Below are 16,802 nucleotides of genomic sequence, written 5' to 3'. Positions count from 1 at the left end.
GACAACATATTGAGACCCCATTGGTACAAATAATAATTGAAAAAAAATTAGCTGGGTGTGGTGGCACACAACTGTGGTCCCAGCTACTCGGGAGGCTGAGGCAGGAGAATCACGTAAGTCCAAGAGGTCGAGGCTACAATGAGCCGTAACCATGCCACCTCACTCCAGCCTCAGTGACAAGAGTGAGACTCTGTCTCAAAAAAACAAAAACCGAAAAACAAAAGAGTAGTTGGAATCAAATTGCCTGGCTCAAACTTTGGCTGCTCCTTTCACATGAACATGATCAGGTTACTTAACCTTTCTGGGCCTTGTTTTCTTTTTCTACAAATGAGAATAACCATACCCACTCTTTAGGGTTATTTTAAGAATTAAATAATTCACATAGAACAGAGAGTATACACAGTCAGAAGTATTCCATAACCATTAACTATAATTTTGGTAACATTTTAAAAATTATACATTTTTTAAGACTTTATAAACATCAATTTCATTACTATGTTTAATTAGCATGAAGCTAAAGAGTTTTGAAAACTGATTTTGAAAAACATGTTTTAAAAATAATAATGCAGGTAGTACACAGACATGGCAAAAGAACCAATCAACAGAAGATTTCAACCTCACTAGCAACTGAGTAAAAGCAAATAGAAACAACAGTGAGATATGTTTTGCCCCTCAGCTTTAAAAAAAAAATTAAATATTAGTAGTTAATTGTGTGAAGAATATTTTGAAAACCTTTTTATGACTAGATATAGTGGTAGATCAAATAAAATTGCCATAAAAAGATAACTCAGAGATATTCAAGATCTAACTAACGACAGGGTAATGTGTATACTATGGGCTCATAAATACTTTCAAGTTTGTGTGCAGATAAAGACACAGAACTGTGTAACAAAAAATCTAAAATAACATGATAAACTGTCAACAATAATGTAATTATAGATGGGCAGAGGAATGGAACAGACACAAAGAGTTGAAAGGGAACCACTTCCTTTAAATTCTATGTATATATTTCTGTCACGCTACCTGAATCAAACATGAATTTTTTCCCCTCTATTACTTTTACAGTACTTTTTAATGGCAAGAAAACAAAATTTTCCAAAATATCCTAAGTTATTAGGATGAATTGTATCCTCTAATATTTGTTTTTATTAAATTATAAAACATAATTATTTTAATTGCAAAAAGAACATCATGCAAAATGGGGGTAAAATTCAACATACTATTTCAACACTTTCAACATATCACATAATATAAACTCAATACTAGAAAAACACCCAAGTTATATATACCCAAGCCAAAGTCTAATTATAGGTGCAGTCAAATACAAATTACTGTTACTGTTACTTACATTGAAGGATATTCAAAAGTGGTAAAGAAAAAGTAAATGTTTAAACTAATTACGGATTACAAGGTATCTGGGCCCCAAAGTCTCTATTAAATGTGTCCTGCCATACGGGTGACAAAAATAAACCTGACTAAAATTTCTGCTGAAATGATTCTGAGAAACTGAGGAACTGAAAACTATTGTACGATTGGATTTTACCACTGTGATTAACTTTGCTGTAGTTTTATGACAACCTTTATTAGGTAAAAAGTTTACAGTATGAGTAATTGAAACACTGAAAATTGTATTTTTTCTAAAAGACAGAGTTCCATTTCATGTCCAATTTTCCCAATTGAGAGTAACAAATTTTCTATTTTTTTTTTTTTTTTTTGGAGACGGAGTTTTGCTCGTCGCCCAGGCTGGAGTGCAGTGGCGTGATCTCGGCTCACTGAAACCTTAGCCTCCCAGATATAAGCAAATTCTCCTGCCTCAACCTCCCAAGTAGCTGGGATTACAGGTGCCTGCCACCATACCTGGCTAATTTTTGTATCTTTAGTAGAGACGGGGTTTCACCATGTTGGCCAGGCTCAGGTGATCTGCCCGCCTTGGCCTCCCAGAGTGCTGGGATTATAGGCGTGAGCCACCGCGCCCAGCCTTATAGTATTTATTTCTAAAGGTAGTTTTCTTATTACATCAAGTTCCCTAAACAATAAGAAGAGATAACAAAACCATTTCATGGCTCTTACCTGTAAGTTAACCAAGGTTCCAAATCGACTAAAATGTTCATTAAGTTTGCTGATATTATTTAATTCTGGAGGAACTTTTCTAAGTTCAAGTTTGGTATTTTCATTTCCAAACTGAACCTTCTTCTGAAAGCCTGGGCTGTTTGTTCTATTAAAATTTGGTCTGTAAACAAAATTCAAGTTAGCCAATACATTTATAAATCCTGACCCCGACCAAATACAAGGGAATAAAGTTTAACAAAATAGATATCCAATTAAGTTCAATTTTCCCCCAGATTGAAATTACTGGTTGATAAAGGAAATTTAAATTTTCTTCCAACAATGAAGTTTCCAAATGAGCACTGTTAGCACCTTTGATGGAAGCCAGCTGAGAAGGGTTCTGCTCTATCACTTGTTACTTTCCACTTCTGATCCACCTCTACTTAACATTCCTATCAGGAAAAGTCTCAGTACCCTCTTTTAGTCAATTTGCATATATAACCTTTATTCTGATTCTGTAAATGCCAGCTTACTAAAAAATATCCTATCTTAAAACTTTAAGTTTTAAATTTGATTTTAAATTTTATTTTCTTTGATGACAGTCTCAACCTCTTTCCTTTTTTTAAAAAAAGAAAAAAAGAATTGTTGGAACTATAGAGAATATATTTTGACGCTTGAAAAAAGGACAAAACTGTGGCCTAGAGAGGTTACACTGCATTAAATCATAGAATTAATTACAAAGAACCAGAAACTATCCATTATTAAGTAGATGTTAAAGCTCTAAAAGTGATCCTAGTTTCTCTTCACACATTTATTTATAAATGAATCATCTCACACATATCTTAACATTCTGATTCCTTACCCCATTCTCTGAAGCTCTTCCTTGACCATTCAATGCCTATTCAGATTCCCTAAACCCCACAAAAGCCCTTTCTAGCTCCTAACAGGAACTGCCCACATATGAAAGTCTCTTGACAGGTCTGATCTATACCTCCTTTCTCTAACGATGAGAGGCTCGTGATTATCCTGTATATAGCTAGAACTCAACAGGTCTAAGTTAAAGAGTGGGTTTTTTGGAGGAGGGTAAATGGTAAGAGGAAAAAATTAGGCCCTCAACTACCACACCATTTCTGTAAGAAAATACTTTTCTAACATCAGACAACTAACTTACAAATTTTTAGAAAACTCACACTTAGGGATTGTTTACAGAACAGAGTAACATTTTTGGAAGAAACCAAACCATATTATCATAATAATACAGAAACGATCCTAAAAATCAATGCACAACTACACTCCTCAATTTTCCCGGCCACCTTACTTATCAAACCAAGTCTTCTTTGTAGGAACTCCAGGCTCTCCAGAACCAATGGTTCTTTTCCTTGATTCTGAGTCCACTACTATCCTCATACTGCTTTTATTAGGAGGCTTTTCTGTTTTAAAACAAAAGAAAATGAAAAAAATAAGCATAGGTTAATATTTTCTATTTATCATAGATACCTTCTTCATACAGAAAAATTTCTGGGTTTTATCTAAACATATATATATATATATATTTTAGTAGAAATGGAAATAAATGTATAGTAGCTCCCCCTTATCCAGTTTCACTTTTACGATTTTAGTTACCTCTTGTCAACCACAGTCCAAAATTATGGAAAACTACAGAAATAGTAAACAATTCCTAAGTTTTAAACTGCTTGCAGTTCTGAGTAGTGTGATAAAATTTCACACCATCCTGCTCCAACACTTGATCTCACCATGTAGGCATTTTATCATCTCCTATCATCCCAAGAAGGGTAAATACAATAAGATTTTTGATAGAGAAAGACAGGGACCATTCACATAACTTTTATTATAGTATACTGTTATAATTGTTTCATTTTATTATTAGACATTGTTGTTTAGCTCTGTGTCTAATTTATAAGTGAAACTATCACAGGTGTGTCTGTATAGGAAAAAGCATTGTGTATGTAGGGTTTGGTACTCTGTGTGGTTTTACACACGAGGAATCTTGGAACATATGATCCACAGATGAAGGGGAATTACTGTATATTCAAATACAGTAATCTAAGGATTTTCTAAAACTTATTTCAATATATTCATTTCACACCTAACTATGAAAAAGAATCAATTCTCATATGCCAAATTAAAATGTGATTCTGTAGGTCACTTCTTTGTAGATAAAAACCAAGTCACCATTCCCATCTACCATCACCACAAATATATATATATATATATATATATGCATAAATGAGAAAGAATCACTTTGAGGCTTTCAGTTCACCGTTTTGAAATCAAATGCACAATCTAAAAGGTTCGAAACTTAACACTAAACCAATAACCTTTGAGAAGTGATAGCTTAGAGTTATGATTTGAAGTGAGCTGCTTTTAAATATGGAATAGATTCATAAAATATGAACATAATGAAAGCATACTTGCTTTAAAAAGGAAAAGATTCAAGTCTAAAATACAGTGTAAAAGAGATGTAACAGTCTGTTACTTTCAACATTTTATATTTACTTCATGGCATGTAATGAGCATAGTACATTTAATCTGTTATTCCCAAATGACTCCAAAGTTTAAAACATGCAAACCTTAATCCACAGAGAAAAATGGAACTTAAAAACTCCTTTTTTATAGATGGCAAAACTGATTGTCTAAAATTCTATTCTACATATTTCTAAACACATAACTAACCAAAAGAACTGAAGATCTGTTTCAGCACAATCTCTGTCATGGCTACAGCTATGGTCTCCTGCAGGAGGAGAGCATATAGTCAATTCTAAATTTCAACTTATTGGTTCTCTCTGGAAATCCTACAGGTATCTCAAAACTCAGTATGCAGAACATTCAAATTATCTTCATATTAAGTCTACCTTGCATTTTTCTTAAACATTTCTATTAAAGAAACTACCATTTTCCCAATCATTCCAGTCAAGTCATATTTGATACATGACTACCCACATATGCCATACATACAGAGACTAAAATCAACGCTTGGGACCCTTGCTACTTTCCTCCATTTTGAACCTTTCCCAGGACACTGAAACCTCCCATCAACATTCAAACATTACAGCTCAAATTACTCCATTTTAAACAAAAAGAAACGCTCGTAAAACCAGTTTTCCCTTTAGCAACAACATCTCTCCACAGCCCTTTCCTAATCAATGTCCACACTTACTAACTCTGCTTTCTTAACACCCACTCTCTAATCCTCTGAAAACTGGCAGTTGCTCCCATTACTGTACTTTACTTGCTCGTGCTAAAATCACTCATGTCCTCACTTGTTGCTTAAGCCTATGAATACATCCCAGTCCTCTTACTGGACCTCACAGGAGAATTTGTGGCTGCTGATCATCTTCTTTTCCATCTTAGATATTATATTCCCTAGGTTTTTAGGAATCCCCACTCCTTGCTTTTGTCTGCAGCTTTTGGGCTTCATTTCTAAGTTTTCTATAAAGTTCCCCTTTCTCTGTCCATTTACTTTGATGCTGACATTTGTCAAGCAGTTATACTTGGGTTTTCTCATCTTACTTTACGTAGCCTTCCGAAAATAACTTTCTTATCTACTGCCATGGCTTCATTTATCTTTTTCAGTGATTCTCAGTTGGGATGGGGAGAGGAAGATTTTAGAAACACACAAGAAAGGTTTTTAAAATTACGTAAGTCAGACCTACAGATTTTGGTATGGCTCCTTCTATTTCCCTTTACCTCCCACTGGTACTAATGGGACAGAAGAAACGATAAAGGACCAAAGTTCTACATATGCATGATTCCAAAATCTGTATATTCTAGCCAGCTGTCTCTCATGGGCCTCAGACTTCCATATCCTATTTCCCACTGGACTTTTCTACTCACATGCCCCAGGGGCACGAGAAGTTAAACACTTTCAAAACTAAATTTATCTCTCTGTCAAAGCTGTTCTTCTCAATGAATGACATTATCATCTGCCCAATTATCCAGGGCAGGAAACAGGTGTCTAATTTCATTCTCTTATTACTCCTATTCTAAGCCTCCAAATTCAGTAAGTTACAAGTTTTGTCAATTCTTTCCACTAAACTTAATTTTTTTCACTTCTATTATTACCCTAGTCCAGCTGCTATCATCACCTCTATTCTAAAATTCTGTAAATGCTTTAATTAGCCTCTTACCTCCCTCCACATTCTTTACTTCTCTTCCAGTCACAAAATTCCTTCAGTTTCTCAAAAGTATCACAGGGTACACAGGCTGTATCTACTCTCTTCCTCTGTCTAACTCTGACTTATCCTACATCTCTAAAGCAGATAGGGTGGAAACATCCTGTATCTAGCTCCTGTGATGTTTCTCTGTCCAGTGGTACTTTCACAGGACCGGTTCTGCAAAAGGATTTTTGGTCTTATTCCTGCCTCCCAAGCCTGGTTCACTGGCCCTTTAAGAGAATCTGTGACCTATCCAACATCTTTTGTTTTTAACTTTAATATGTTCTGTACCTGAAGGTTCACTAAGAGAGGGAATAACGTGTTGTGCCTCCAGTAATTGAGATGGGTTTGCTCCATCTCATCTGTATTCTCTAATTCAGAATCCCTTTCATTGATATATATTTAAAAGAAGGGTATTAAAAACACAGAAATTCCTCTTGGTATATACTCAGCAAGTGGTCTAATATTAAATAGTTTTATGTAACATATTTTCCCCCAATAATCCTTTTAATGAATTGTTTTTCTGCCTATAATTGTCAGCACTGGTTTTGTTGACTAGAAATGGAAAACTAGTTACTTCCTCCTGCCTATATTCAATCATGAGATCATCTATCAAGTTTTCCACATCCTTAGAACTCTGCAAAACATAACTGTCAGGACCTCCAGGGACCTTTTACATTAGTAATTTCAATGCATCAAAGGGCCCAAATTTCCTTCCTTTTGCTGAATAATTCCCCTCAAGATTTAAAGCAGTAAGCATAAAAGTTTAGCTATCACATAATAATAAGTCTATGACAAATTCAAATTAAGGCCATTTATAGGCTATTAGGAATGTGTAATAATTATATAATTAATAACAAATAAGCTTTTTAGGTATCTGTCACAATCCAGGACAGTAAATTTAAAATCCAAACTGGGAATAGATGAGAACATATGGTGGGAGGATGGAGAGGACTAAAAAGAGATAAGAAAATAGAAGTACTATAGGCAATCCTCAATTTAGATGGGTTGCTATATCGGTTGTTTGGTACATAAAATCACTGTTATTAATGGAGAACTCAATCCTAAACTAGCTCACAAAAATGGTACATGATGTATCTAAAGAAGAGTACTAAAATAATCACTACATACAATAATGATTCTATGAGAAAAGGCATTCAAATTTCTAAATAGGTATGCCAGACATTTATCTCTCAACAGGACCACTTCCTATAACTATAAGCATTAAGAGCTGCAATTACCATAGATCCAACTTGTATACGGTAAGATTTATATGCAAGGGGTTTGATCCCCTTGTTTCTCTTGATCACAACCAGAAACTGCCCTGGCATGTGAATGGATCTAATAAATATTGACCTGTAGTAGCATATATTTATAGCACTCTAAAGCAGCAAGGTAGAAAGAAATGACTTTAGTGGGAATTCCCAGTAAAAGGTTAACTGAAGTGGAAATTCCCTCTAAAAGATTCCCAGTAAAAGCAAGGAGTACTGGTATGAGGGAAACAAAACTACATGCTAAATAGTTATCCAAAGAACAAAAGAGGGTTTCTGTGAACTAGCCAGGTGGGAGACAGGTTCAGGACACAGGTAAGCATCACACAACAGTTGAATTCTTAAGTGGCCGCTTTTCAATTACAAGCAATCCCTATATCCCTCACATAGAACAGAAACCGTTAAAAAAATCTTTTTTTCTATTGTTGTTAATAGCTATTGAAATTCCTCCAAGAGAATGGGCATCCACATTAAATGTTGTCCTATGATCTCAAAGAGGATATAAATCTGAATTAGAACGTTCCTTGTAACTTCATTACAAAAAGTCCTTTAAACATTCAAGGAAGATGCTCAGAATCTGATCACTTCCAATGAACAAAAGAAAAAACACAAAGTGTATGTAAGTAATCACACATTTACCAAACTCCAGTAGGCATTGTTACTTATTTAACTAAGATTTTTATTCACAACTGATGTAGCATGATTTTTAATTCTGACTAGGTAAGACAAGAAAAGACTGGAAAGAAAATGAGATTTCAAACTTAATTGAGGTGGTTAGGGAAAAAGACATATTTTTAATTAGCCCAGGAAATATTTTCCATTATGTCTGACAATCCATCATTTCCCCATATCAAATGTGATCTGTAGCAAATACTGTATTTTCCAAATCAATGTGAACTTTCTCCCTCTGAATGTTATTAGTTTACATTTACATCTCTAGTGTAGCACTTTTGCTGCCCTAGCTTGTGATTATGTCAACCCAAACTGTACCTTTTAGAAATTTTATCCAAAAGTCTGCCTCCTCTAAGAAAATTTTAAGTCATTTCCTAACATATCCTTTGCTTAAAAATATACGCAAACTAATATTAAATTTTAACATGTGAAAAGTCAGTAAAAATAAACAAGCACAATTTTTACAGATGACTTTCCAAACTAGGAATAAACTTTTTAGGAATTAAAACGTTACTCTCAAGAGTTTAAATGAATCAATTAAGATTACAAATGATACAAATTACCAAAAAAAAAAAAAAAGAGAGAGAGAAAAAAAAGCCTACTCAAGAAAATGTGCTTCTTTAAGGAAATTCCTTTTCCTCTTGGACAGTGTAATAACTGTATAATAAAGTGTCACCTCTACCACAAATACAGAATTACACAATATATTTTCTCTAATGGGGGAATGAAGGATACAGGGAACAAATAAAATCACCATCCCAGCCAGTCACAGTGGCTCAAGCCTATAATCCCAGCACTCTGGGAGGCCAAGGTGGGCGGATCACTTGAGGTCAGGAGTTCCAGACCAGCCTGGCCAATATGGTGAAATCCCATCTCTACTAAAAATACAAAAACTAGCCAGGCATGGCGGCATGCGCTTGTGATCCCAGTTACTCAGGAGGCTGAGGCAGAGGTTAGAGTGAGCTGAGATCACGCTACTGCACTCCAGTCTAGGCTACAGAGTGAGACTGTCTTCAAAAATTAAAAATAAAGTAAAATAAAATAAATCACCATTCCTTATCCAACCCCAATAAAGGCAAGACCAACTGTTCTTTATAAATGTTTTCCCACTGTTTATATTATGAAAATGACAGGAAGGAAAGATTAATTATAGTACCTCTGGGTGGCAAATCCATATCCCCTGATGTTAGTCCTATCAAGTTGGGCCTTTGTGCATGCACTCTGTGTCTATACATGGGTCTGGAAGTGTTTGTTATGCTTGGGGCTTCAGGATTGTAGCCATCTGTGTCATATGTATCTGGTAATACAAAAACTGTAATTAAAAAACAATTATAAAACTCCACTTGGTAATTTTTTAATATTGATAAGAGAAAAAGTAAACAATATAACATATTAACATATAACATGCTTTATATGTATCAAAAATAAAATAACTTTATTTTTAAAAGTTATTAAAAAGAAACATTTTGAAAACAATTCATAATTGAGGGCTTAACATTCATTCACCATGCCTACATAATTTTAGTGAGAAAAATAGTCCTCACAGAGCAATTCTCTCTAGACATTTTAAAATTCTTCACCTAAAACTATATTACATTATGAATATAAAAAGGGCCAAAACTGCACCTGCAGTAAAAAGAGAGGGTGGAGCAGGAGGAGGCTGGTGATGAATGCCAGTTGTTACTACAGTAGGAACAGAACTGGTTGCAGAGTTTGGAGGAGCATCCATGCCAGATGGCTGCAAAGGAGGAAGTGGAGGTGGTGGTCCTGTCAAAACCAAAGAATAAGAAATATCATCTGAAAGCAAACAAATAAAACAAGTTATTGCACATCTGAACATAATCTTCTCATTTATCAAACTATAATATCTACAAACACCAAGCTCTTACAACTGAATATCCTTTAACACATTCCAAAGCAGGTTTGCCTTAAGCCATGAAGGCCTGCAGGCAGCTGGGTTTTACCAGTGATGTACTTAATTTACAAAGTCACTCCAAACCACAGTAACTGGCTTGGCACAGGCTACAAAATGGAGCTGTATTCCAAATGGAAGTATATTGCTATTAATTTCTATCAGGCAGTTTTGGGATTCCTTTAGATACTTTTAATTTAAGAATCTATTAAGTTTTTAAAATAGACTAAGAATGGCTAGATAGATACAGGCAAACAAACAGATTTACTTACCTGTAACAGGTGGGAGACTGGGTGGCAATGGACCTGGAGGTGGCACTGGGGGCCTGAGATTCACAGGTGGGGGTGTAAGAATTGGTGGAGGTGGGGGGAGTCCAGGAGGAGGTGGTCCTTCCACCACAGGAGGCTGTGCTGGGAAAGGCAGCATACCAGGAAGATTCACATCTTCTACAACCACTGGATCACTTCCATGATCGAAAGGACACATGTCTCCTCTCATACAAAAACCCTTTTCTATGGGGAAAGAATAGTTAGAAACAAATGTCAAAACACTGGAAATATATATTTTCTCTAAGTTAGCAAAAGTAAAGTATTTAAAAATATGAATATTATTAATTTTGGACAAAAGGATAATTAACCATTTCCCAAGAGCTACTTGCTTTTCTCCAGTAATATAAATACTTGTCAAGTGAGAGTATATTTAACATACTGATATAGTTACTACGTTCATCATCTCCAAATCTCATGCTGAAATGTGACAATCTGGCCGGGCATGGTGGCTCACGCCTGTTAATCCCAGCACTTTGGGAGGTTGAGGCAGGTGGATCACCTGAGGTCAGGAGTTCAAGACCAGCCTGACCAACATGGTGAAACTCCATCTCCACTAAAAATACAAAAATTAGCTGGACGTGGTGGCAGGCGCCTGCAAGCCCAGCTACTAGGGAGGCTGAGGCAGGAAAATCGCTAGGACCTGGGAGACTGGCCGAGTCTCCTGCCCGAGACTGCGCCACTGTACTCCAGCCTGGAGGACAGGGCGAGACTCCATCCCCTCCAAAACAGAGAGAGAAATGTGACAAATGATGTTGGCGGTCAGCCTGGTGGGAGGTGTTAGAGTCGTGGGGGTAGATCCTTCATGAATAGCTTGGTGATCTTCACAAGGTAACAAGCGAGTTCGCCCTCAATTAGTTCAGAGGAACTGGTTGTTTAAAAGAGCATGGCACCTCCCCCACCACCAACCCCACTCTTGCTCCCTCTTTGTTGCTCTCCCTTTGCCTTCTACCATGATTGCAAACTTCCTGAGGCCTTCACCAGATGCAGATGCTGGCACTACACTTTTTGTACAGTCTGCAGAACCATGAGCCAAAGAAACCTCTTTTCTTTATAAATTTCCCAGGCTCAGGCATTACTTCAGAGCAATGTTAAACAAACTAACACGTATACATACTAAACACACACACACACACACGAAAATAACAAGAGATATCAGACTTAAATATAATTTTTGTCATACTTTTGTCTTTAGAAATATCCTTCATTTAAATCTCTAGCTTAAAACTAAAAAGACTGCAATTATGGCTTTAATACTGCTTACAAATCTTTTACAGTAAATCCTTAAAAGTCTTCAATTCTTTTTTTTTTTTTTTTTGAGATGGAGTCTCACTCTGTCACCCAGGCTGGAGTGCAGTGGTGCGATCTTGGCTCACTGCAAGCTCCACCTCCCAGGTTCACACCATTCTCCTGCCTCAGCCACCTGAATAGCTGGAACAACAGGCTCCCGCCACCACGCCTGGCTAATTTGTTGTATTTTTAGCAGAGACAGGGTTGCCCACCATGTTAGCCAGGATGGTCTCGATCTCCTGACTTCATGATCCACCTGCCTCAGCCTCCTAAAGTGCTGGGATTACAGGTGTGAGCCACTGCACCCAGCCAAAAGTCTTCAATTCTTTAGTAAAATTCTTACAAAGGTGACATTTACATTTCTAGGTACATTTCTACTTACAGTCCAATAAATCACTCATTCAAAAGAAATGACTTTTGTCAACAATGTTTCAGTAGCAGATTCCCTCATAATAACTCAGTAGATATTTACTCATTTGGTAAACTCCCAAAATTTATTAAGACTTACTTGCAAATAAATATTATCTTTAAATTGATACTCAAATAATTAGTGGCAACTAATAAATGTTTCAATCATACTAAGGAATTCAAAAAGTGATTAAGGCTAATTTCCCCCTTTTCAGAGGTAAGTCTTTGAATAACTGTGTACAACATAAACACAGAATTTAGGCAGCTGGAAATGTTAATTAAATACTTCATGAAACAGCCGAAAGACTTACCATCATAGTCTCTACACCGTTTCTTTGGCATGGGTGGTCTTACGTAAGAGTTATGGTCCACCTGGTCTTCATGAAATTCAGACCAACTTTCGGTAGTGTTGTTACCATGATGAGTAGGAGCAATTACTGTAATAGTGCTGCTCAAAGTAGGTACAGGGTAGTGGCCAGATGAAATACTAGGTACCGAAGAGACTGGAGTATAATTATTTTCTAATGGATCTGTTCTATCCAGGTCATATTTAGGTTTTACCAGATCCCTTTCTGCAACAAAAGATAAATGACATATAAAAACTACACTGTATTAAAAAAACAAGTCCCTGATCTAAGAAACAGTAATATTTTTATAAACATAGAAAAAAAGTTTTAAATTTTGCATAATAATCCTTTTCTTTTAAAAAATATTCAATTAATACACAATGTTAAAAGGTTAACTTATTTCTTTTCAATATAACCCAAACTACAAAACCAGGTAACGCTGCCGTATTTAATGTTTTTCCTTAGAGTTTTGTTTACAGAAAAAATAAATTTTTTATTTTCTTCATCACAATCTTAGTATGCATAATTGCAGACCACAAAACAAAACATGCAATAAAGTAGTTATTTTTCCTGTGATGAACATTTTGTAGTCATCCATCTGAAGTTACTACAATGGCTGTTTATTAAGATAAGAATGGATGAGCCAAAAGGAGTTCATATTAAACATGCACAAAGAAACTAACTAGACTATACATATGGTCCTCAAGAAAAAGAAAAAATATTAAAGAGATTAGTTAAGTGAAGCAACATTCCAAGAAGCCCAGTATACCTAGATCACAGCAGCAGAAAATTTCTAAGAAAAGAGTAACAGAATATAGGGCTTATACAAAGGCCATAAATAGTATTAAGAGTAGCAAAAAAAGTTTGAGAAAAGGTGTTTTACTGAAAAGTGTTTTAAGTGTTTTACTACAATATCCTACTTTCAATAACATGTACTAGAAGAAAAATTATACATGCTGGGAATGACATGCTCTTGTAGAAATATGTACCTGAAATAAAACTTTTTAAACTTTTAAAAAGAGTTTTGAAGTGTAAGTGATACATAATAAACTGAACATATTTAAACTGTAAGTTTTAATCAAGGTATACACCTCTGAAACCAATACCACAACTGAAACGATGTACATATTCATCACTTCCAAAAGAATCCTCATGCCCCTTTGTAATCTGTAATCTATCCCTCCTTTACTCCCATCTCAGGCAACGACTGGCTTTGCTCTCTGTCATCACAGATTAGTTAGCATTTTTAAAAACTTTAGGCTGGGCACACTGGCTCAGGCCTATAATCTCAGCACTTTGGGAGGCTGAGGCAGGTGGAACACCTGAGATCAGGAATTCAAGACCAGTCTGGTCAACATGGTGAAATCCCCAACATGACTCTTACTAAAAATACAAAAATCAGCCGAGCATGGTGGCACTCGCTTGTAATCCCAGGCATGATCATCGCTTGAACTCAGGAGGCAGAGGCTGCAGTGAGCTGAAACAGCGCCACTGCACTCCAGCCTGGGCGACACAGCGATACTCTGTCTCAAAAACAAAGACTAAGAAAAAAAATTTTAATATACATACATATTGTTTTCCTGCTTCTTTCACTCAGCATAATTATACTGAGATTCATCCATTTTGTGGCATGTATCAAAAGTTCTTTTCATCCATGTTATGGTATGGATATACCACAACATGTTTATACATTCACCTGCTGATGGGCATTTAGGCTATTTCTACATCTGGCTCTTACAAATGAGTCTGCTATGAACTTTGTGAACAAGTATCTGTGCGGACATAAACTTTCATTTCTTCCAGGTAAACAGTAAGAAGTAGAATAGCAGACCCATATGTTAATTTTTACATACTGCCAAAATGTTTTCCAAAGAATTCCAGCTTATCTACATTCTCACCAACTCCGAACAGAATCAGTCTTTATCATTGTGGCTATCCTGTTGAACGTGTAGTGGTAACTGTGATTTTAATTTGCACGGAATAAAACTTTTAAAAGAATTTTTAAAAAGCATTCTCTTGGACCACAGAATACATCATAATAGAAAAAAATGAAGAAAACGCTGACAAAATGTTAAGCAATTTTTACAAACACTTACACATGGAGTTTTTCACAATAAAAAGATAACCAAAATATACATATACATGTACTATTTACCCCTGCTTCGTGTTCTGCTTCTGCTTCTAGTCCTGCTTCTATCTCTGTCCCTTTCACGAAGCCTCTCTTTGCTCCAACTTCGACTTCGACTTCTGCTGTAACTGCGACTTCGCCCTCGTCTTCTATTGTACCGGTCTCTGTATGAATCTCTTCGAGGAGGGTTTCGATCATAATCTCTTTTGCGAGAACGATCATCTTTTTTCCTCTCATCACGGCTTCTAAAGAAATATATGGTCACTTTTATACAAATAATTTTTAAGTGACACAGGAAAAAGCTAATTACATGCAAAAGTTATATTTAATTCTTGTAACATAACTTTTTATCCTACCATCAGACACTTGAAAAAAACTGAGCTTAATATTTAGTACTCTAAACCCCTTTTAAATGAAAAACAATCTTTTTAAAGCCTTAACCCTTAGTCTTATACACACTGGCAACTACACAATTGGGCATCTGTAGATAAAGGCATCTATACATATGACTTACAGTACATATAGAACATACTATCCCGTACATATAGTTTCACACTTCCAGACATGTATCGCATGCATTGTATTCTAAGCGTTTTTGAAGCCTGAATGAGAAAAACAACTTAATCACACTAAAGGGAAACAGCAGGCAAAAAAAAAAAAAAAGCCACACATTAAGATTCTACTGGAATCTGAAGTTAGGAATAAAAAGATTAGCAGCTAATATATATATCAAGCACTGTTCTAAACTCACTCCCAAGATCTACAAATCTGATCTAGATTTTCATGATAGAAACAGACCTAGTTATATTTTCCTAGACCAATAAAAGAGTAGATACTACTTGTCTCTGCATAAAAGATAATCCAAGTCTAAACATTCATATAAAAGATAACTTATGTCAAAACAGTGAATATGGTTCAATGAACCACTCACCTATTCTCCCTGTATCGGGAGCTTGACTGCGGAGGACTGTGATTTAGCCTTCTAGAAAACTTCTTCTCTCGCTCTTCCTCCTTAGTGATCTGATATACAAACAAACAAACAAACAAACAAAAAAAGGTGTACAAGTTTAGTACTTATTCCACTGTTAAACAGCCTTAGATAGGGCTGGGCGCGGTGGCTCACACCTGTAATCCCAGCACTTTGGGAGGCTGAGGCGGGTGGATTGCGAGGTCAGGAGTTCGAGGCCAACATGGTGAGATCCCGTCTCTACTGAAAATACAAAGATTAGCTGGGCGTGGTGGCGGGTGCCTGTAATCCCAGTTACTCTGGAGGTTGAGGCAGGAGAATCACTTGAACCCAGCAGGCAGAGGCTGCAGAGAGCTGAGATCGCGCCACTGCACGCTCCAGCCTGGGCGACAGAGTGAGACTCTGTCTCAGAAAAAAAAAAAAAAAAAAAAAAGCCTTAGGTAGACACATTACTACTTTAAGACTTTATTAACATTAACATTTAATTAATATGAAATTTAGTTTATATAATGTAGAAGCAAAATCATCATCTCCTAAAAGTATCCAAACAAAGTAAATATCTCTACTAAGTATCATTTAACTGTAATGAAATGATTACACTGGTGAGAAAACATTTTAAGCAAGTATGCTCATTTTAACATAATTAATGGAAATCCAATTTTATTCCTCTTTCAAAAGTCTAACACATATTCGTGTTTTGGTTTCATGGATTTGGTCTGGTACCAAACACATCAAAGAAAACAGGAGAATACATTAGAACTCACCAAGTCATAAATACAGATACACACACATATACACACATATACACACATTTATATATATACTTATATATAAAAAATATAAATATATATTTACATATACTTATATATACATTATATACACTTACATATCATATATATTTATATATACATTTCTATATATATATGGGAAAACAATGTATAAGATGAGTTTTCCAGTTTCTCATAGCAGCATGACAGCTATATATTCCTGTTTCCTACAAGGTGCTTCCATTCACATCATATAGCTACTAGAAAGCAACCCTGGAAAATATTCTCAGTGCTACCTTCTCCAGACTATATTGTTGAGAACAATGGTCCTCAACAATAGGAACGATAGGAATCACTGTTTTTTCTAGACAATTAGAAAAAAAGGACTTAGAGGTTAAACAAATTCAGGAAATATTGTGCAAGTGGCTTCCATAAATAAGACAGGGCTCAAGATTTTGCGTTACTGAGAACCATAAGATATTCTTATGCAGGT

At 35.7% G+C, this 16,802-nt stretch overlaps 1 protein-coding gene across 18 annotated transcripts in view; it reads right to left on the bottom strand.

The window, feature by feature from the left end:
* RBM26 (RNA binding motif protein 26) overlaps positions 1-16,802 on the bottom strand; it is a 96,825-nt gene that overhangs the window by 45,311 nt on the left and 34,712 nt on the right. For 7 of the 18 annotated variants that reach the window (XM_033177460.1, XM_033177464.1, XM_033177457.1 and 4 more), the window contains exons 4-11: positions 15,507-15,595; positions 14,603-14,820; positions 12,412-12,672; positions 10,349-10,588; positions 9,791-9,961; positions 9,321-9,476; positions 3,365-3,476; positions 2,071-2,230 (exon numbers count right to left, since the gene is read on the bottom strand). In XM_033177460.1, coding sequence (XP_033033351.1) covers positions 2,071-2,230; positions 3,365-3,476; positions 9,321-9,476; positions 9,791-9,961; positions 10,349-10,588; positions 12,412-12,672; positions 14,603-14,820; positions 15,507-15,595 — 1,407 coding nt within the window. The remainder of the gene's footprint in view (positions 1-2,070; positions 2,231-3,364; positions 3,477-9,320; positions 9,477-9,790; positions 9,962-10,348; positions 10,589-12,411; positions 12,673-14,602; positions 14,821-15,506; positions 15,596-16,802) is intronic. The other 11 variants (XM_033177468.1, XM_033177472.1, XM_033177473.1 and 8 more) reach the window with 3 other exon arrangements.

The sequence above is a fragment of the Trachypithecus francoisi genome, unplaced genomic scaffold, assembly GCF_009764315.1.
Source record: "Trachypithecus francoisi isolate TF-2019V2 unplaced genomic scaffold, Tfra_2.0 Lachesis_group18, whole genome shotgun sequence".
In the NCBI taxonomy this organism is placed as follows: Eukaryota; Metazoa; Chordata; class Mammalia; order Primates; family Cercopithecidae; genus Trachypithecus; species Trachypithecus francoisi.
Note: the sequence above shows the minus strand (reverse complement) of the source record. Positions and strands in the feature narration are given on the sequence as shown.